Genomic DNA, 22,929 nt, shown 5'->3' with positions numbered 1-22,929 from the left:
GTCTTTGGATGGGAGAACAACTGCAACATTTACTCTCTGGTTAAACAAACACTTTATATTTTCAGATTAGTCTCTGGTTAAACAAACTCTTTATATTTTCAGATTACTCTGTGGTTAAACAAACTCTTTACATTTTCAGATCACTCTCTGGTTAAACTCACTCTTTGCACATACATTCCCTGGTTAACCACGATCGTTACACATACAAATCACTCTCTGGTTGATAGGACAACAAAAGATCCAACAAAATGCCACTATCATGCAGTTCTTGTCCGCTGTGTTTTCACTGTGTGTGTTTTCACTGTGTGTGTTTTCACTGTGTGTGTTTTCACTGTGTGTGTTTTCACTGTGTGTGTTTTCACTGTGTGTGTTTTCACTGTGTGTGTTTGTGCATGCGCTAAGTGCGTAGCAGCAGTGAGACCAAGACTAGGGAGTGTGTAGTATGTAGACTAGGGAGTGTGTAGTATGTAGACTAGGGAGTGTGTAGTATGTAGACTAGGGAGTGTGTAGTATGTACCACACACTGGGAAGTGATGGAAACTACAAGGAGCCGTTGAGAGAGTAACTCTCTTGCCAGATTAGATATCACTGTGTTTATGTTTGTGTAGGTGGTAGTAGAGAGCTGGACATGACAATACAGCACACACACACACACACTGTGTGTTTGAGTACATCACTGGATGGAATGTCAAGGGTTCAAAGGCGATGCCAACACAAACAGTGATTGGGGAATGTTGTTTAAAATGTCTGGCATCTCATGACAAACAAGCCATTAAAGACTTATCTGTGCAGGGTCTTCCATTCTGTTGTAGGAAGATGAAATCAGTGTGGCTAATTATGTTTAGCTGCGTAAATGCCTGACTAGGCTATAGCATTCTCTTGAATGAGTCACAATTCTCATTATTGTTCTTGGCAAATGACTTGAGGCGCTACATCAGACACGTTAGAAACATGTGTCTACTTGAAGTGAAGTTTGAACATTTTTAGAACGACCATACTTATTTCCCAGATAGCACAAAATGCTTAGTATAGAGTGAATATCCGAATGGATGACTTTTAAAAACTGGGCCCTGGGGATTTTGATCAAGAACGTGCTATGTAAGGTTGTCCTTATAATGCTTTTTATATGGTTGATCTAGTGACTTAGTGCCGACCACAGTCTCCAGAGGTCTCTCTGTGATATATTTCCCTAATCCCAACACTCAGCCCAGGGCCAGCCATAGGGATAAGTGACTTGGGTGGTTGCTTAGGGCCCCTGACCGCTAGGGGAGAGGGGGCCCCCCAAAATAAATGTTTTGCCTAGGGCCCCCAAAAGGCTAGGGCCGTCACTGAGTCAGCCCCTCTGACCGCACCAATGGTTCCTATGTGTAAATGGCAATTAGGCCAGGACAGCTGAGCTCCTGATGGATGCCTTCTGGGAGGTGGAGGGACGGGTGTGCGTAGGCTCTGAGAACACTGAGGCTTTTGTGGGTGGAGGAGTGCGTGTGGTCGCTCCATCTGCCCTCCGTGGCCCCACAGCTGGCTGAAAAGGACAGCTGTTGTCCCGGTCAGTCGGTGCATAAGGACACGCTCTTTGTTCATCTCGGTTTCACGTGGATGTTTCGGGCCTCCGTTCGGACTCGTTTTCCGCCGGCGCCAAAAACTGGCGTTTCACCCTGAAGGACCCGACGCCTTCCTGTTGCCGAGCCCCGGCTTGAGGTTGTTTTTGGTGAGCGTGTCCGGTCCTGTTGTTAACCCTGTGTTTGTCCCAAACAGGTCAGAGTGGTTTGGGGAAGTCCACCCTGATGAACACCCTGTTCAAGTCTAAGGTCAGCAGGAAGTCTTTGGTGTCAACCCCTGAGGAGAGGATCCCCCAGACCATCGAGATCAAGTCCATCAGCCACGGTAACACGGACGTGCCCGCTCCACACACACCGACAGTACATCTGCCACGTTTTTCATGTTTTATACACACCCAAGAAGAATATACGCAGAATAATCTCCAAAGGTTTCCTTTCAGTTTACGAAACAAGGATTAACATTGCCTGTGTTTATATGTAGCTCTGCAGTCATTGGTGGAAGTTGTGTTACACAGTATATACTGTACATTAGAAGTATAATGCAACCCTGTAATGAACTCCCTTGCCTGTTCAGACATCGAGGAAAAGGGTGTGAGGATGAAACTAACTGTAATCGACACCCCTGGATTTGGGGACCAGATCAACAACGAGAACTGGTCAGTTGTCTTTTTTTTTTTTTTTTACCACAGGTATCAGACTAGTTCCACAGAGGGCCTAGTGTAGTCCAAGACAACTAGGAAGGGATATATTCTAGCTAATTAGTGACCAAATTAATCAGTTTAGTGCACTCAGCCCTCTATAGAACCGGTTTGCCACCTGTGATCTACACCTTTTAGTGAACTCCATTTCCCATGGTTCCCTACACAACTGGTAACCAATAATGAACGTTAGTTGTAGTTCTTTTACCCTTACCACACACAATTTCTATGCCTTTCAACTTGAAAGCGAACGCTATTCCCCCATGTGCCCTCTTCAGCTGGCAGCCAATCATGAAGTTCATCAATGACCAGTATGAGCAGTATCTGCAGGAGGAGATCAACATCGACAGGAAGAAGAGGATCCCAGACTCACGGGTCCACTGCTGCATATACTTCATACCACCCACGGGACACTGGTGAGTTCCAGGCATGCCCAAACGCCTCCTGAAATGCACACGGTGGGAGGACTACGGCACTGATCCGTACATTCGTCCCGTTGTCTGCTTCATTGGTGTTGTCTGCTGTACCCGCTGGGATTGTGGTAGTACACCTAAACAATGTAGTTTGTCCGGGCTTCCTCTAGTCTTCCTTTCCCCTTCAACCCCGCCCCCAGTCTGCCTAGCGACTACATGTGGAACTCATCCTGTCCATGGAGACAGATGTCCATTTCGGTATCAGGTTTTGCCAAGGCCCTTTTGACTGGGAAGAATGGGATGGGGCCGTGAGAGGCCAGCACAGTGTCTTCACGTTAGGGGAGGGAGAGACCGACACAATGTTTTCACATTTAGGCAGGGAGAGACCGACACTATCTCCGCATTGGGACGAGGACCAGCAGAATACCTTAAAGATACATTTGTATATGTTCACAACTGGGACTTACCAAGAGACTGTATCCTTAACCCACACCAAGAACACCCAGGGGCTGGCTATTTGTTACATTTTCATGGTGTCATTTAATGTCTGAATAATTCCACCCTCTAGCCTCTGTTAGTGATTTAGCACCTCCTGCTTTCCTCAGGTCTGTTGTTGGTTGCTTTCACACACACACACACACACACACACCTGAGTCACGGCTCCTCATGGTGTGTTCCTCTCCTCCCATGTCGGTTCCTTGACCTGCATCTGTTGTCCATTCCAGGCTTCCTCTGGAGCGTATTGTGTGTGTGTGTGTGTGTGTGTTTGGATCTTACTGTTTGACACACTCCCTCACCTGCTTCTCATGACACCACAGCTGCAGATCGAGGCGGCGCAGCGTGCTTGTGCGTGCGTGCGTGCCTTTCTGTGTGGGGTACTGCACAGCCAGGGCAACATACCGTTCAGTCCCTCTGTCACACAACATGGCCGCAGCCCTTTTCCCTGGTTCCCTCTCTTTCCCAAAATCCAAAAGGCCTTTCTTCCCCTGCCAACACTGCCCCTCCCTCTCTCCACCCCCTGGCCTCGAGTGCCCCCTGACAGGCTCTCTTGGAAAGTTCCAACCCCCCCCCCCCCGGCCTTCTTATTGAGGCCTGGATATGAAGGGGGTGGGGGGGCAGGAAGTAGGGTCTTCCTTACTGCTCTGTGTCTGTGTGTACACATACAAGTAGAAACAACACTGCACACACACTCACTCTCCGCGAAAACACAGTGATGGCAGGGGAGAGGCTATAGAATGTGTTAGTGGCTAATGCTCCTCTGCAGGGCGATCTGAGGATACAACCCTGGTGTTCTCCTGTTTTTTTTTAAGCTCCATAGAGCTTTCTGTGGGTGGAACTTGGCTCCAGGTCTACACTCGAGAAGGTTCTGGAACAATTCTCAATTCTCCACCAAACCCAAAGACTCCCCGTTTCCCTCTGTCCCTTTTTTCTTTCCCCGCACTATTATTGCTTTCACAAATGGATTCTTGTCAGTCGGTTGAGGTTAGGAACCAGGGCCTGTAACCAATTACATAGACACCATGCCAAATCCGTGTGTTCCACCCAAATGGGCTCCTGTCCCCTTTGTAGTGCCCTCCTTTCAACCAGAGCAGATGCGGTCTAAACTAGTGCACTGGATAGAGAGTGTAGGGACATTTAGGATGCAGCCCGTGTTTCTAGGCAGACTCTGTGTTGGTGCCATTTGGCCATGGAAGAGAAATCCCAAGCAGAAACAATGATTGGATGGTAGACACTGCGCTGAATATTCAGTAACACTGGAAGCACGTATCCTATATCGCCAAATTATAGCAGAGATATCACATTTTTCAGTTGTGGCTTTGACTTTTGAGTATGGAGATTCTCGACTACAATTAGAATATATTAGGACTTGGTTTTCGTAGGACTTTGAGTGTCAGCAATTTGCATTACTGTCATTTTTTTTGGTAGCCTAAGTGGTTTTCGATAAAAGTAGGACATGTCTTAAATGGTACCTAAAGGTCTTTGGGCCACTTCATAGGGGACATAATGCAATTTTGGACGCAGTCATTGTCAGCAGTATCATATGCAGTCTTAGCATGGCTGCCTGTTTTGCCCGAGATGTTGGCCACACTTTTTTTAGTTACCGAATGAAGGAGGCTTTTCTTGAGAACGACCAGGGTATCCCACGGTTACGCCTGGCAAACACTGCACTTGGATCCCACTCGACCTGGCGGGAGGGGGGGTTTCGGAGGCATCGGGAATAGGTGGTGGGGAGGGTGCTGTCTGAGTGTGCCCCCACCCCCCTCTACTTGGTAGCTTCCATCTAACCACAGAGGGGCTTTGAGGGATCTATCAGTGACTGCTCAGCCCTTTTACTACAGACACTCTGCAACCGAGTTTACTATTGACATGCAGTGGAGAATTGGAGGTGTGTGTGTATGTGTGTTTGTGTACATTAGCACGTTTATTGTGTACTACTGGACTGCAGTTAACCTGGATTTGATCACTTCCCTATGACGTGGCGAGACGGATGTGTTTAACAGTTACATTTTAGGCCATCGAGCAGACGCTCTTCTGCTGAGTACATTCTGCACCATGTCTGTCTGTCGTGCACACTGTGTGTGTGGGTAAATAGGTTTTGTACATCCTGGCATCTGTGTGCGCGTGCGTGCGTGCGTGCGCTTATGTGTGCGAGCGTGTGTGTGGGTAAATTGGTTTTGTACATCCTGGCATCTGTCTTGTGTGCGTGCGTGCATGCATGTGCATGCTTGCTTGCGTGTGTGTGCGTGCGTGTGTGTATATATATGTATGTGTGTGTGTGTGTGGGTAAATTGGTTTTGTACATCCTGGTATCTGTCTTGCCTGTGTGTGGGAGCGTGTGAACAGCCACCTAGTTGCTGCGGCACAGGCGTGTCTACAGCCTGTACCAGACTGGGCAGCCGACGCACACGAAACACGTCAAACACCAGCCTCAGCAGGGGATGTCGTTGCCCCCCCCCCCCGTCCCTGTCTCCCGTCCCTGTCTCCCTCGCTCCCTTTTCCTGGTCGTTCACCATTTGCATGGTTTTCAGCATCCCACACCACAGTCAGGATTTCTAAATTCATATGAATTATATTTTACTGGGCCAAGTTATCATGGAAACTTTGATTTTCATTTGACAAATCTGCGCAGTCTGATTTAATGTTCTGAATTTAAGGGACAATGTTGCCCCCTGTTGATCAGTCTGTGTCATGCACTTTGTTCCTCACACAACGTGTGGCCTACAGTAAGGTACGTCCCACAGCAGTGTATGACATCTTCTACCAACCACGGCCTGACCTCTGACCTCCATGTCTGTCTCTCTAGCCTGAGGCCCCTGGATGTGGAGTTCATGAGGCGCCTGAGTAAAGTGGTCAACATCGTCCCTGTCATTGCCAAGGCAGACACACTCACCTTAGAGGAGAGGGACTCCTTCAAACAGACGGTAAGGCTTGTGTGCGTGAGTGCGTGTGTGTGTGTGCGTGTGTGCCTCAAGCTTTTGGGTGGCATTAGAAGTTAGGTTTAGGGTTAAGCATTAGGGCTAGGATAGGTTTAGGCGTAATAGTTGGGTTACTAGGGTTAGTGTTAGGATCAGGGGATAGAGAAAATGGGTTCAGATTTTCCAGTCCCAACAAGGATAGAAAAAACGTTTGTGCGCGCCCCCTGGACTGACAGTTGACGTGGCGTTGTTTAAACAGGCCTGGGGTTATATTTACCTCTATGTACAGATCCATGTGCTACTGTATGTGACATGGATTTTCTTTAGATCCAAAACAACCTGGCCCAGTGTTTTGTGGGCCTTTAAATCAGAGGGTGATAACAGCTACACACACAGGCTAGCGGGAGGGTGAGATCATACACACACCGCTTTTTTTCGGGAAGCCGTGCCAGACATCAGAAACGGCAAACATCTGGATCAACTACCGTACTCTGTCCTGCCTCGGGAACAACTGGTATTTAATCCCTTAAAAGCTCACCAAGTAAGGTTTTTAGCCAGAAAGAAACATTTTAAGAAATATTTATGTACAGTGTGGTTGTCCAGCTTTCCCTTATCCTCAGAGGCAGCACATATGCTGTAGTAGGCTAGTCTCTCATTAGCAATAAGCTACAAGGTTCAGGACAAACCACCAGAAAACCACAGACAAGTTCCCTCTAGAGGTTCGGCTCAGGGCAGTCAAGTTCTTCAGTAGTTACCTATAGACTGTCTAGCTAACAGAGGCTGTTTAATAGCTAGTTGGTGAAATGAATAACATGAATATCCATGTGCAAAGTAGCGATTAATTTGCAGCACTCACATATGGACAAAATCATGTGTCGAAAAAGCAGCTTGGTAGGAAGTTGGTGGTAGGCCAACCACTGGTAACTAATGAAAAATACTTTGTATTGCAGTACTTGTGTTTTTTTAGTTTTTCTTTAACAAACCATACTTACTCCATACATTTTCCATGACCGTGTGACCGGTCCAGTTCACAAACCCATCAACGGAAGCTCCTTTGTCATCCCTACTGCTTCTGATCAGACGGACTCACTAAGCGCATGTGCGCGTCTTGTAGCCTGCGTCTGACAGTTTAATTGTGCCCATGTCCCTCCAAAATAAAAGTTTCCCGCTCGATTTCCAAACCTTTTTTGACTTCTAGATGCCGAGGGCACGTAGTGTCACGAAGGCCCTCTGGAGGATTGGATCCAAGGGGAACGCTCTTAGGATTCAACATGGTCGTTCGTGACTGTTGTGTCTGTACGGTCTCTAACTCTGCTCCACACCAGGCTTCTTGTAGTGGGTCCGAACCAGCTGCTTGGCTTGGACAGACGGGGCTTTGCACCACCCTCTGTTTCTCTGTGTTTCTGTTGGCTAGTGGTCAGCTCGATTGTACACACACACGCGCTCTCAGGGGACACTCCCTGGCATCCTGCGACACAGCTTTATTAATGCTGGAGAAGGAAGCAGGCTGGGCGTCTTGGCTACCGTTTCCCCCGACATTGGCCAATGAGAACAAGGCCTGCCCGCAGCTGTGGGGCTTGTAACAGCCTTGTTTTGATTGGCTGCTTGGACAATGGTCGACCTTGGAATTTTGACCTTTGTTTTTTGTAATTGTTTTTTATTCACACCTTCCCCCCGAAGCGGCTGACATGCAAACGGAACCAGAGGGCTTACTATTGAGGATCTAGTAGAAATACTGGGTTCCAACACAGTAGAACTAACTAACTGGTTGGATGTGTCATGCGTATACAGTACAGTCTATAGCGCACGCCTAAGGCTTAGGCAGTTTACACGTGTAAACATTCCAACAAGTACAAACATATTTTGAAAACCTTCCAAGCAGTAATGGTTAGTGAATCGTTCATTTGAAGACTAAAAGGCCGATCTTTATCTGGCTGTCTCCTGTCTGCGTTCCAGTCGTTGTGAAGACGTAGAAGAAGGGTGGCCATTTTTTTAGCCACCGTGTTCTGGCTGTTTGTGTAATGGTGGTTAACCTCCTTATTAACCACCCATGTTTGGGCACCTAATAGGTTGATTAATGTCAGCACCAGCCGTAACGGAATGACAGACTGGTTACGTTGAATCGGAGTGGGGATACGGTTCAATTTTAGCCGGTCATTTCCTTTTCCCTGAAAGGAAATTTCTGGATATTCCGTGTCACTTTAATCGGGATGACCTCACACTGCTCCCAGCAACCAGACGATCTGCGTGTAGAATATCTTTGAAATGTTCTTGACTTTGGAGGTCAGCCATTGACAAGTTGAGTTGGAAGAACGGTTGTATGCCTAAAGATGTGTCCTGTGTGTGTGTGTGCGTGCGTGCGCGCGCAGATCAGGGAGGAGCTGCGAGCCAACGGGATCGACGTCTACCCTCAGAAGGAGTTTGACGAGGATGCAGATGACAGGATGATTAACGAGAAGATCAGGGTGAGTTTACAGTAACGCGCACAACCACCACGCACACATGGCTTCTTCATGAACTATTTCATGACGTGAACTGTGTGTGTGTGTCTCTCATAAGGAGATGATCCCATTTGCTGTGGTGGGGAGCGATCAGGAGTACCAGGTCAATGGAAAGAGGCTTCTGGGCAGAAAAACCAAATGGGGCACCATAGAAGGTAACTCAACACACACACTCGCCTAATATCATTGATCAACCCATTACTCGGCCCGATCCAACTGTTAATGGTAAACGGGTTAAAGCCGATTCAACATCCCGTGATCTGACCCTACGCGGCCCTTTGGATCCACCACGGACACCCCCGTTACTGCTGTGCTATATTGCTGCCAGTACGTTTTAAATCCAGGCCGATCGACGTGTACGCATGTCATCCAACTCCCACTGTTTCTCACGTTCGTTTTGGTCCGGGCTGACTGTGACCGAAGAGATTCGAGTCGGAGACGTGACCAGGATGTGGGGAGCCACCTGCGTTCGAAACAACTGTGGACAGATGCTGATTGGCTGTGCCCCAGACTCCCGTGCGCATAAAACAGACGGCTTTTTGGGGTCGCCCAGTGCACTCATCCCGCGGTGAACGTGCGCCCGTGGAAAGTGATGAGGGGGGGGAGACCGTGATGAGGCGCGCTGCGGGACAGGAGGAATGTTGCTCCTTCCCAGAATGCACCTGGCCCCTCCAGGGCCTCTCCTGGCCCTCTGTGAATGCGTTCTCCTCAGTCCGCGCTCGTGGCCAAGCTGATTAGACGCCTCGGCAGCAAGTCTGCACAGAGGTCCTGATGTCCAGTGATCTTGGAACGCACTGCTCCCATTGCCTCTGGAGCCCCCCCCCCCTCCCCCCAATGACCTGTGACTGAACTGAAAGATAAAGTTGTACTTGCGGGACCATTGTTGTGTTAAAACAGTTGTGAAGTGCGGGGGGGGGGGGGGGGGGGGGAACGACGTGTGAGAGAGGGATCAAGGGACAGTAAAACTCTGGGAAGGTCTGAACCACTATCATAAATTTAGCCACAGAGGTGCGAAGCCAATGGGCCCTTGGTTCTCAGTCAGAACCCCTCTCTCTCCTCCCATATTCTAAAAATCTTCCTCTGTCCTCCTTAACCTCCCTTTTTGTTTCTCCTTCCTACATTTCTTTCTTTCTGTCTGCTCTTTCTGTTGTTCCTTTAACATTCTTTAATGCTTGCCATTCCATTCTTTAACAGTCATTCATCTCGAGGGCTGAAATCTACAAAGCAGCAAAGAAAAACTGTGCATTGCTGTGTGTTAGACATGTGGATTGAAGAGTGACCAGCCTGGTTTTAAACTGTGGCAGTCCTAACGACGCGCTAATCAGTACACTCCCAGGCTCCATTGGTAGCAAAGCACTGATTCCCTGCTCAGCGCTTATGAAGGCGTGACACAACCAGCGCTCCATTTTCATTTCTTTCATTTTCTCAACTTGATTATCTAAAATTCAAACAGGTGTTGGGCTCTTTGCAGACAGGCAAATTGTAATTAGGGGTTTGTTAAACTGTGCATTTCCCCCACTCATTCTCTTGCCTCTTAAAGGGACTGTGATACTGTATTAAATTACAAGAGGGGATGTTATCTTAAGAAAATTGTTTCAGATGTCAAGATAACTGGTGTCCTTGTCCCGTATTTGGTGCAACACTGCCATCTTGTGGCACCTCGTAGAACAACATGTGGCAATACATTAGTGCTGAATCTGTTACACCAAAATGTGCTGCTATAGATCAACTGTTTATCCTGTGCAACAGTCTTTATTTTCTCTCTGCAGTTGAGAACATTGCACACTGCGAGTTTGCCTACCTGCGGGACCTCCTCATCAGGTGAGTTTCCTGGCATTCATTCGGATTTAAATGGTGGGGAGAATAAGACTAGTTTACCACTGTTGAGAGATGACACATTTCATATAATGTATTTCACATAATTCCACATGGCCCCTCTTTTTTTTCTCCCCAGGACCCACATGCAAAACATCAAGGACATCACCAGCAGCATCCATTACGAGGTGTATCGTGTCCGCAGGCTAAACGAGACCAACGGCCAGCCCAACGGCCAGCCGCCCAACACACTGGCCGACCCAAAGCCGCAGCAGGCTAACGGGCTGGCAGCACAGCACCAAGTCCTGACCCACGAAATGTAGAAGGGATATAGTGCGATCGACCCACACACACAGTGAGCCTCTCCGACATGTAAAAAAGTTAGTTTCCGTACACACTCCAAAGACGATAACCGTATCTTGCTAGCAACAATTCTAACATTCAAACTGCCAAAACAGAGTTTCCCGGTTTTGTGAGGAGCTGATGGGTAAAGAGAGAGAGATTTCCCTAGCGAGGCGCGATGCCAAATCAGTAATAGCATACGGATTTTAGAGACCACCTTCCGAATTACGGCGTCGTCATCTTAGCTAGAAATTACTGCTTGAACTGACCTGGTTGACGTTTGTGTGGTGCTGTAGAGTTTTGTCTAGATAATAGGAGATTCTGCGATGGCGGGTATTGCTTGGGTTTAGGTTCTCTGTGTTGTTGTTTTTTCCGTTGACACATCTGCACTGCCCAGTAAAACAGCAATGCGGTGTGGAGCAGCTTTGAATCCTCTTGTCTGTTTCCATTGTGTTTTCTTATGTACTCGACCTCTTGCCAAACCAACCTGTCTAAACCAATATGCCAACGAATGCCAGAGGTTGTGTCGTGTGGCATAATGTGCATTTTACCTTTACTGTTGTTGTGTTGTTGTTGTAATATTGTTGTGTCGTTTATTATCTGGATGGTGGGGGATGTAGAACAAATACACCTCTATGATTCCTGTCCTTTTTGTAACCCCAAATAAATGACCTTTCCATTCTAAAGAGAAGCAAATATAGTATAGAATTGATTTTACAAATAGATATTTATGCTTGTTATGTATTCAGTTTAAATCGATGATGCTACTAGTCAGACAGCCGTTCTATACCTTCTCCTGTTGTTCCCAGAGAGTAGTTGTATCAGAGCAGATGGGAAACCTATTTAGGCACAGTTGGTTATATTTAGTGTACCTATCAGAATATAATTTCACTCCCAATAAGTCTGCCATGTTCTGACAGGGAATTGCTGTGATTTAGATCCGGTCTTAATGGATGCTGTGTAGAGTAGTACTAAAGGCAGGTTGGATATTATGTAGCACATAAATGCATACACGGATTGAATTAATATTGTTCTGCATTCCCGGTTTAGTCATTGTATAACTTAACCTCATCTTCCCAAATAAACATGTTTGAAAAAGAAATAATGAAAGGTGCCATTCCGCCAAACACGATGGGGTTACTCAGGCTAAAACTATTGGGCAGAGGTCAAGACCAAGAAGACTATTAATTTAGTAATTTATATCTTGCATAACAAAAAAATTACAAAAGGTAATACAATGTTTACTGTTGTATAGTTGTTTGTTATGGTATGATAAAATAAGGTTTATCTTTGATAAATGTCTTTGATGCTATACTCAAAGAAATAAAGATTGATATTTTTATTGTTTGCACTTCATTCTGTCTTGATTGCTAACTAGATGAGGAACACTACAGGATGTGTGTGTGGATGTGTACATAAATGAGCAGAGTCTGCAGCCACAGAAAAGGATGTCAAACTGGAACAAGAGATGCAAAAGGTCAGAGTAAAAATGGGTGGTCCTTCTGAAGGATCCTGAGCAGAACCTGTGAGTATTAAGGAAATAATTTAAGAAATATTTGTCTTGGAAAACTGAACTTCTGGAGTGAAGAGTAATGGCGACAGAAGGGGTATGGAGACATTGTGGAACAGATGGGTGCACTACTATTGCTGCACAGGTGGCGAAAACATTTCAAACCAAGGAGGGGTTTCACAGTAGGAGACCCTGTGATCATCACAGAACGCACAGCTCCTCTTTATTTAATTTTTTTGTAGCTCCTCCGTCCTTATGGCTTATCAGTATAGAAACCTACACAGAAGACGAAAGTTCTAGGACCTATGTGGTTGAAAACTAAGACTGGAGTGCCTGAGTTAAGTCTTCCAATGTCAATAGACCACCTGGACTACCGACCGAGTAGTTGAAATGAACCAGACATACAGGGGCGTAGGTTTCATTATACATGAGTGAGACATGCCCCCCCCACTTTTTGAAAATTGCATTTTGTGTCGTCGTCGTCCCCCCACCTCTTTAGAACGTTGTAGTGGCAGTCCGGTAAGCAATTGCATAATTCAAATCAGACTGGCTTTTTTAGGACCACATGCAGGCACTTTGCTTTGAGATAGTTGCTGGATAGGTCTGGCTACTATAGTAGAGTATAGGCTACCGTTGTATTGGCTAATGTTGTAGTTCCCTACATAAGTAGCTGCATTTCAACCTAATGTGGGTCTTATGGATCAAACATTGCCATCAGGTTCTGCAGGCGTCAATGTAGATCAAGTTGTTCATGTAATACAGGTGCTGGTCATATAATTAGAATATCATCAAAAAGTTCATTTATGTCAGTCATTCCATTCAAAAAGTGAAACTTAGTATATTAATTCATTGCACACAGACTGATATATTTCAAATGTTTATTTCTTTTAATTGTGATGATTATAACTGACAACTAATGAAAATCCCAAATTCAGTATCTCTGAAAATTAGAATATGAATTAAGAACAATACAAAAAAAGGATTTTTAGAAATGTTGGCCAACTGAAAAGTATGAATATGAAAAGTATGAGCATGTACAACACTCAATACTTAGTTGGGGCTCCTTTTGGCTGAATTACTGTAGCAATGCGGTGTGGCATGGAGTTGATCAGTCTGTGCGCACTGCTCAGGTGTTATGAGAGCCCAGGTTGCTCTGATAGTGGCCTTCAGCTCTTCAGCATTGTTGGGTCTGTCATATCACATCTTCCTCTTCACGATACCCCATAGATTTTCTATAGGGTTAAGGTCAGGCGAGTTTTCTGGCCAATTAAGAACAGGGATACCATGGTCCTTAAACCAAGTACTGGTAGTTTTGGCACTGTGTGCAGGTGCCAAGTCCTGTTGGAAAAAGAAATCTGCATCTCCATAAATTTGGTCAGCAGCAGGAAGCATGAAGTGCTCTAAAACGTCCTGGTAGACGGCTGCGTTGACCTTGGACCTCAGAAAACACCAGCAGATGACATGGCACCCCAAACCATCACTGACTGTGGATTATGTGCCTCTCCTCTCTTCCTCCAGACACTGGGACCTTGATTTTCAAAGGAAATGCAAAATGTACTTTCATCAGAGAACATAACTTTGGACCACTCAGAAGCAGTACAGTCCTTTTTGTTTTTAGCCCAGGCGAGACGCTTCTGACACTGTGTCTTGTTCAAGAGTGGCTTGACACAGGAGCACATAGAGGCCAACACATTTTCTAGCATTTAGGGCAGTCTACATGGCACTGCATCACATTATCTCCACTGGAAGGAAATGTAATAACATTATCTCCACTGGAAGGGCACCCACTAGGACACTTAATCACATTATCTCCGTTGGAAGGGCATGTAATAACATTATCTCCATTGGAAGGAAATGTAATAACATCTCCACTGGAAGGGCACCCACTAGGACACTTAATCACATTATCTCCATTGGAAGGGCATGTAATAACATTATCTCCATTGGAAGGACATTTAATAACATTATCTCCATTGGAGGGGCATTTAATTACATTATCTCCATTGGAAGGGCACCCACTAGGACACTATCACATTTCCTTACAAACAGGGGCACCCATCAGGACACTGCATCACATTTTCTCGCACGTTGGGGCCCTTTAGAGGGCACTTTATCATGTTTTATCTATCATAGGGGCATCCAAGAGGGCACTTTGGCAGCGCTTTTTTATTGCATGGGGCACCGGGCGGGGGGCAATCGCCAGCTGTGAGACCAGCTTCTTTTTGACGCTTGGATTGAAAACATCCGAAACCCTAACTCAACAAACAGTAGAATAACTGAACTATTACAGACTGTTCCATTGTTGCATCTATTGTGCAGACTTTTTGAAATTAAAACAAGTTACTTGATGTAAATGTATCTGACTACTGTGTTGACTCGATGGTGGTTGATGCTGGTAGACTGCTTGATTTCTGACAAATTAACCATTGTGAATTTGATCGATGAAAATAACATTACCCTTATCGGAAAGTGTTACCAGTTGAACTAATACATGGCATTTCTCAATACACGGTCTTCTACATTTTGATTGTTTCTTCATGTCAGTTTTTGGGTAAAATCTTTTCACACACTCATTAAGGGCTTTGTGCCAAAGTGAATTAGAAGGTAGGTACAAGACTTGTGTAAAAAAAAGTCTTGTACCTACTTTTTTTGTGTAAAATTTATTTTTTACACAAAACCACATTTTGGTTGAGCCACTCATTGTTTCTAGGAAACCCAACACAAAATTCACCTGGAAACAAAATATTTAAGAAGAGGTCATTTTGAGTCTTTAATGATTCATGTTTTTTCTTGACACCCTGCAGATTCCAGAGAAAGGTGTTTCACAGGATCAGTTCACGGGATCTGGGGAGTGTCATGCCATATGGGTTTAATGTATTCTATAGAAATGTCTGAACAAAGATTAATTAACTGGAAGTAAACTCTGAATCAGCTGTTTATTTGTGGTGTATTAAGGGAACTTAATATAAAGTGTTACCGTTATTTTATCTTTTCACCTCCTCCCCATATTCACAGAAATAGTATTCACCTTACATATGATGAATAGGCTTGTGGTGTCTAACAGAAACAACTAATCTGTTCCAGAGAATAAACAGATTTTAGTGGAATGTTTAGTTTGTTACTTTCTAGCCCTGATTTGCATTTTCTGCTGTTTTTGAAAATATCTTAGGATGTGTCTAATCTTGATACAAGGGTGTTTTTCGAGGGTGAGAAGATATGCTTCTACTCACTCTAATTTCCATTTTGACACTCGACCCATGTCATTACTGTCAAACCAGTTCCCCTGAAATTCGACATGAAGAAGCTTTAATTCACACAGGACTGGGGAGTCATAATGTACTGTTTTCTATCCAGTCTGAACCCCAAAAGCAACAAGCAACAAGAGTTAATGGACAGTGGCTAGGAAAAACTCTCTACTAGGTTCCAGTCTGAAGAAGAAACATAGGGAGGAACCAGACTCTGAGGCCAGTCCTCTTCAGGATGTGCCAATTGAAGAATATGAGAGTACAAGACTTATTGGGCCACGTCAATGGTTTTTCATGATCAGAAGACAAGCAGGTGAATAAATGCAAGTGGGCTGTATCCAGAGTCCTTGAACATAGTCCAAGTCAGCTGTATTACTAGACGGACAAGGACAATCAGGTGGGGTTTGGGCATTGACCATAGGAATCCTCGGGCAGCAACTTGACTTGCAACATATCCACAAGGACTTTGGACAAGGACAGCTACGAGTCATTTGGGTCATTATTTTAGAAAGCCCTTTCTACATCAGCAGTTATAACAATGTGTACATCAGCAGTCCAGAAACCCAGCAGAGCAATGAAAAGCAAGACTTGATGCACAGTGGTTAGAAAAAACACCCTAGTCCCCCCGAACTTATGCTATCGCATTGTAATAACTAGGGACTGAGATGGTGGCAGTGGGCAGATATACAGATACTGTTTTCCAGTCCTCAGGGTGGTGAATTATCTAGGAGGTGTCCTCCCCCAGGTTTGGACTAGAGGACAGTCCTCCCAGTGGAACGCAGGATATCCCCAGGATAAAATGAATCATAGATTATTGCAGTGATAAAACTAGGGTCTGAGACATGGGGTTCAGAAATACTATAGCCCTGTCCACAGATAACCACGGACAGAGCCAACCAGGCAGGAAGCAACATGACCCACTTTGCCAAACATCAGACCAAGGGGGACACCAACCAACAGAAACCACCCAGAAAGAGGGCCACAGAGTTCATTCCAGATCGTGTGGACGGCAAGGGGTGAACAAGAGTAAGGGCATCTGAGTGGAGATGAGAGCCTCCAAGTGGAAATGTGATGGGAGTGAGTTACCCGAGAGGAGCAGAACCTAACACCAAGACTTGTAGGAGGATTGTTATGCAATGATCTTCAATTGCATAAAATTAATGTGGCATTTTCTGTGTGAACTTTGTTTCACATGATATGCCTATCCCAAATAAATACTCCTAAATATTTATTGACTCTGACAATGTACATAGTTGCACATCTGCATGAATAGTGTTAGTGTATAATTAAAATGTTCATAGTTTTCTTGGTTCAATCATGTGCTGAGTATCAACTGTTATAGACACCAATAGGAACTGTATGTCATAGTCAAGGTTCATATATTTTTTGATAATCTGCTATCCAGACACATTGTAATGAGAAGAAAGTCTGTCAGATGAGGACTCATCTGCCCAAGGATGTGTGAGAGGATAAACTTAATGTACAGGTGAGATGATAACCTAAATGTATAGGTGAGAGGATTAACACTTAAAGGGAAAATAGGTGGACAGCTGGACAAAGCTGGAAATGAAGCATCCATTAACTAACGTTAGCTTCACACTAGCTGGTGTTTTTACACTAATTTCAGTGTCCCAAAAAGTATTTTTACTTTAACGTGTAGTGTCTTTGTCCAGCTGTCCACCTATTTTCTCTTTATGTGTTAATGACCAAAAAATGCCACTGCGGGGATAATGTCCCAAAGTATCTATTCAAAAAGGCAGTTTATTGCTCTTATAGTGTAATTGTTACCACGTGTTGTTCAAAACAGTTTTTTAAATGGAACTTTGTCACTGGCATCAGTTTGTTTAGTAAAAATCTAATGTATATGGTGGATAGAAAGCATTCAGTCATAGTTCTCGCAGTAACACGATGATGATCGTAAGATGCAAGTAAGTGCCTCGTTATTTTATCAGTGCGTTTCCCGAAAGCATCGTTACTTAAGTGGCACGTAACATCGCTCGATAATTAACGAGTGCTCTGGACCCCACGTTAGTCCATCTTAACCGAGCTAAACAGGCACTTCACTGTTTTATTGAAATATAGCGCCTCCCTCAACCTGAGAGGAATGATCGCAAACAGTTAATATCAAAGCAATAGAACACATAAAACGAATCAAAACTGTTTTGATTTAGACACATTCATTTAGACAAATTACATAATAAGTGCGTGACCGGGTGTAAATGTAAAATAATGAAATTGGTCAGCTGAGGATAAAGAAAAATAATGTAAAACAAGAATTAGCTGCAAAACGTGTTTTATCGTGTTTCATTTGTATTCCAAACAATTAGAAAATATTTTTCTCACTATGCTTTATATTCCCAGTTAACCAATCATGTGACTTATATTCTTTATAGCTACCGGAGGAATTGATCATTGGGCCCTGCTCATAATCCACCCCAGGGCTCCCCACAGCCACGACAACCGGGTGACAGTAATTGACGTCCGCGTCGCACTGAGGGATAGCTGCCTTTCCATGCTTGTTTTGGGCAAATAAATGTTACCAAGCTGAGTAAAAAGAGTTCTGTGAATTCTTGTTATGACAAGTAACTCGTAATGTGTGTGTGTGGCATCAGGGTATGGATTTGGGACAATGAGGACTAGCTCAGATTGGACATGAAATGTAACTTTGATTATGGAGCCTGGAGTAGATGAGTAGCTCAATTTGCATAGACAACCACAGACACCACAAGGGATTCACAACCTGGAAGTCTTTAGTACATTTCTAGATGCTCTATAGATAGATGCTCTATCTACCACCTATATTCAGATTGGAATTTTGGGATTGTTGTTTTTTCATGGTTGCACAACATCTAGTTTTACAACATGTTTTCTGAAATTATCCACATATAAATACTTACACAAAGAGAAAATATTGTCATTTGTTTAACCCATTTTGACATACAGTAGGTTAGAGTTATTGTAGTGATTTGTTTTATAACCTTTGCAGAACATTCACTGCAATTCTACACATGACATTCAAGACATGACACAAATTGAGGGTAATTGAGTAACTGTCAGTGAAGGACATGACAAAAGATAAGCTGCTGGTCAGCAACCAAATTTCTAATTTTAACCATATTTTATTGTAACTCACTCTTAATGAATACCCCTCACCACTTCTATGCATTTTTATTTGGTCTCAGGCCTGCTAAGCCTTAGCTGCCTAAGGTTGTGCCCTGAACCAGCTTCTGTTTGGGCTTTCCCATCTGTTTTTGCACCATCAAAATTATATTTTACTGTGGTGCTGGTTCTGAACTAGGTTACTAGCCTCTTTGACTTGCAGATGTCAGCTAAACCTGGATCCTCACCCAGACTCTTCCAGTCAACAGGGTCCAACCCATGTGCTGTACAAATGACATGCCACAGTTGATGGCAAAGGCGTTGGATGCAACATTAATCACTAGACCTCTGATTTTCCTTTTGATCCCCAACTCCTCAATAAGGAATTATTTTGACAGTTTTTTTTTCTTTGGTTGTGGTCAAATACGCGCTGCCATATGGATGGCAGTGAAGGCCAGGGGCCTCGACGGACCAGACCCGGGCGGCAGGGGCTGGCTCTGGGGACGTGGAATGTCACCTCTCTGTGGGGAAAGGAGCCGGAACTTGTGGGGGAGGTAGATCGCTATCAGTTAGATCTGGTGGGGCTTACATCCACGCACAGTCTTGGTTCTGGAACTGTACTCCTGGATAGGGGATGGACTTTATTCTTCTCTGGAGTTGCCCAGGATGTCAGGTGCTGCACGGGGGTTGGGATACTCACAAGCCCCCGGCTGAGTGCCGCTATGTTGGAGTTTACCCCAGTGGATGAGAGGGTCGCCTCCCTACGCCTATGGGTTGTGGGGGTGGAATCTCTTGACTGTTGTTTGTGCATATTCCCCGAACAGCAGTTCGGAGTATTTGGACTTCTTGGAGACCCTGAATGGAGTCCTGTATGGGGCAGAATTCTGCTGGGGGACTTCAACGCACACATGGGCAATGATGACAATGATGAGACACCTGGAGAGGCGTGATAGGGAGGAACGGCCTCCCTGATCTGAACTTGAGTGGTCGTTTGTTCTGTGCTAGTCATGGATTATCTATAACGAACACCATGTTCAAACATAAGGATGCTCATAAGTACGTGGTACCAGAGCACCCTAGACAAGGTCGATGATTGATTTTGTGATCGTGTCATCGGATCTGAGGCCGCATGTTTTGAACACTCAGGTGAAGAGAGGGGCGGAGCTGTCAACCGATCACAATCTGGTGGTGAGTGGGGTCAGGGGGTGGGGGAAGACTCTGGACAGACCGGGAAAACCTAAACGGGTAGTGCGGGTGAACTGGCAACGTCTGGAGGAGGCCCCTGTCCGAAAGATCTTCAACTCACACCTCCGGCTGAGCTTTTCTGGCATCCCTGTGGAGGTTAGGGGCATTGAACCTGAGTGGTCGATGTTCAAAGCCTCCATTGCCGAAGCTGCGAAGGGGAGCTGTGGTCTAAAGGTCTTAGGTACATCAAGGGGCGGTAAGCTCCGGGGATTGACGAAATCCGTCCAGAAATGTTGAAAGCTTTGGGTGTGGAGGGGATGTCTTGGATGACACGCCTCTTCAACATTGCGTGGGAGTCAGGGACAGTGCCAAAGGAGTGGGGGACCGAGGTGGTGGTTTCCCTGTTCAAAAAGGGGGACCAGAGGGTGTGTGCCAATTACAGGGGTATCACACTTCTCAGCCATCCTGAGAAAGTCTCCTCAAAGGTACTGGAAAGGAGGGTTCGGCAGATAGTCGAACCTCAGATTGAAGAGGAACAATGCGGATTCCGTCCTGGTCGCGGAAACATTCGACCAGCTCTTTACTCTTGCAAGGATCCTGGAGGGGGCCTGGGAATATGTCCATCCAGTCTACATGTGTTTTGTGGATCTGGAGAAGGTGTATGACCGGGTCCCCTGGGAGATACTGTGGGAGGTGCTGCGGGAGTATGGAGTGTGGAGGTCCCTTCTGAGGGCTATCCAATCCCTGTACGTCCTTACTACCGGGTTCTCGGTAGTAAGTCAGACTTGTTCCAGGTGGGGGTTGGCCTCCGCCAGGGCTGCGCTTTGTCACCCCTGCTGGAGCTGCTGTCCCCGCCACCCAATACCGGATAAGCGGATGAAGATGAGATGCTCTGAAATGCCTTAGCAGATATGAGGTATGGCTGGAATGGAGCTGCTTTGAGCATATCGTCAGCTACGTGGCACATTTTTTTGACTAGTTTAATGTTTTATGTCATCTCTGTCATTTGTACGTTTAACCTTTTATGATATGGCATGTGGTAATATAGACGGCCCAGACTGTTGGGATGAAGTTGTGTAATGTGGTCAGGGCATGTTCACCGCCTTACAGTTTTTTTTACAATCGCTAGGACCCATTTCACAATACTTAAGTCTCTTTTTCAAAACTCTTCACACAGTGAGCACAACAACAGTCCATTAAGTCTAAACTGTGGATAATGTTTTCATTGCTTTGGCAAAAATTTATGCAGTGACAACATCTTTCAAATTACATGAATTATTTTCTCACTCAGACACAACCACCACCAAAACTCTATGTACTTACAGGACAATTTGCATGTGTACATATTATTTTCAAAACTGTTCAACTTAAATTCAAAACCTAACATAACACAAAATGTTATACATTTCCACAGTAATACTGTATTGAAATATATTCCATATCTAAAAAATAAAATACTATTAAAACAATTAGACCAACCACAGCTGATGACGATAAAAAGCTGTATTCTATGAGGAGATGAGGGCTACTATATATTATCAAATGTCCCTCCTGGATTCAATGAATCCTGGATGCCTGGACATATCTACAAAAGATTGACAGGGATGGACCAGGTATGCCAAAATCATTTTATTTAGGTGTATTGCCCAAGATGACATAAGATGTGATGTGGATGAGAACCTGTGGCCAAATGCAGAAAACAAGGTTGACTAGCATTGTTACTGTATCTGTATTGGTTGATGGTGATAAAGTAGCAATGCACACATTATTGTATTTTGGAATCACTCAATGCCAAAAACTGACATAAAGCATATTGCATCATGTCTGATTGATTCCTGTAACATTTACTGCAGTGAATTCTAAACAGTAGAGATGCGTCATAAGACATGTATGAAGTGTTTTGGTAGTTTGAATGTGAAATAGAATGTGCCAAGCTGAAAGTGTTATGGACATTTTTAACTAAGGTACATTTGAGAAATGTCTGTCTTTCTATTGCCTGGCATATACATCGTTACTTTGATTGTGACACGTCTGTATAGTATCAGCAACTTACCAGCAACTTACCAGCAACTTACTACACCCCTTTTTCCTCTATAAATATGAACTGTTCATGTATTAAGATAGAGACTCCTCGGATGATTAAGTTTGTAAGCATTTGACATGTCTCTCTATTTGCAAATAAAATATGAAATTGTGCAAGACAATTTTGTCTCTGTTCTTACTCCTTTAAGAGTGTCAATCGATGGAATTGCCATCACAAAAGTTGGTTAGGAGAACTCTGAAGAGTTTTGAAAAAGTGACCTAAGTATTGAGTAATGGGAACTAGCGATTGTAAAACACAGTAAAACCCTGTGGGCTTCTGTCACTGTATGCAATTCATTTTATGAAGCTATTTTTCATTTACAGTTTTTTACAATCGCTATGACAGTTTTTTCAATACATTTAACAAGTTTCCTAAACTCTTAACACGGCTAGCACAACATCCATCTTTGTAGGCTATACAATTAACACATTTCTTGTTGCTTTGACACAAAATGCATACAGTTAACACAAATTTTAAATGCTTGAACTTCTTTTACACACAAGCTCAACCAAGACCAAAACAATGTAATTTTACAGTCAAATTTACAAATGCTTTCACACTGTATGTCAGAACAGATAACACCATGTTCTAAACCTAACCTTACAGGCTAAAGTCAAGGTAAACCGCTGTGTATATTGTGAATTGAAACACAAATATATTCCCTGTATCTTATTCCATTGCTAATGAGAAACAGCTTATTGAAGTTATGCAAATATATAAATCACAGCTGATTCCCATCTAGGAAGCACACTCAGGTGTTGAGGTTCTTTCAATCGCATGATCATATGTTCTAAAAGAGTACTCTTTGGGCTGATATTGTGTGGAAAAGGAACAATGTGGAGCAACACAAAGAAAGAAAGAAAGAAAGAAAGAAATGCCTGCACGACGGAGAGGAAGACGAGTACCAGGACCAGGGAGAGGAGTGGGACAAGGACAAGGGAGAGGAGTGGGACAAGGACAAGGACAAGGGAGAGGAGTGGGACAAGGACAAGGACAAGGGAGAGGAGTGGGGCAAGGAAAAGGGAGAGGAGTGGGGCAAGGACAAGGGAGAGGAGTGGAGCAA

General features: G+C 44.6%; 1 protein-coding gene across 8 annotated transcripts in view; it reads left to right on the top strand.

The window, feature by feature from the left end:
* The window catches only part of sept9b (septin 9b), a 72,942-nt gene extending 60,851 nt beyond the window's left edge, over window positions 1-12,091 (top strand). For all 8 annotated transcript variants that reach the window (XM_013135383.4, XM_013135384.4, XM_013135385.4 and 5 more), the window contains 8 exons: window positions 1,756-1,884; window positions 2,134-2,215; window positions 2,536-2,673; window positions 5,975-6,092; window positions 8,456-8,551; window positions 8,646-8,742; window positions 10,357-10,408; window positions 10,542-12,091. In XM_013135383.4, the coding sequence (XP_012990837.1) occupies window positions 1,756-1,884; window positions 2,134-2,215; window positions 2,536-2,673; window positions 5,975-6,092; window positions 8,456-8,551; window positions 8,646-8,742; window positions 10,357-10,408; window positions 10,542-10,725 (896 nt within the window). In that variant the 3' untranslated portion in view covers window positions 10,726-12,091. The remainder of the gene's footprint in view (window positions 1-1,755; window positions 1,885-2,133; window positions 2,216-2,535; window positions 2,674-5,974; window positions 6,093-8,455; window positions 8,552-8,645; window positions 8,743-10,356; window positions 10,409-10,541) is intronic.
* The last annotated feature ends 10,838 nt before the right edge of the window (window positions 12,092-22,929 follow it).

This window comes from Esox lucius, chromosome 9, assembly GCF_011004845.1.
Source record: "Esox lucius isolate fEsoLuc1 chromosome 9, fEsoLuc1.pri, whole genome shotgun sequence".
Classification (NCBI taxonomy): Eukaryota; Metazoa; Chordata; class Actinopteri; order Esociformes; family Esocidae; genus Esox; species Esox lucius.
Note: the sequence above shows the minus strand (reverse complement) of the source record. Positions and strands in the feature narration are given on the sequence as shown.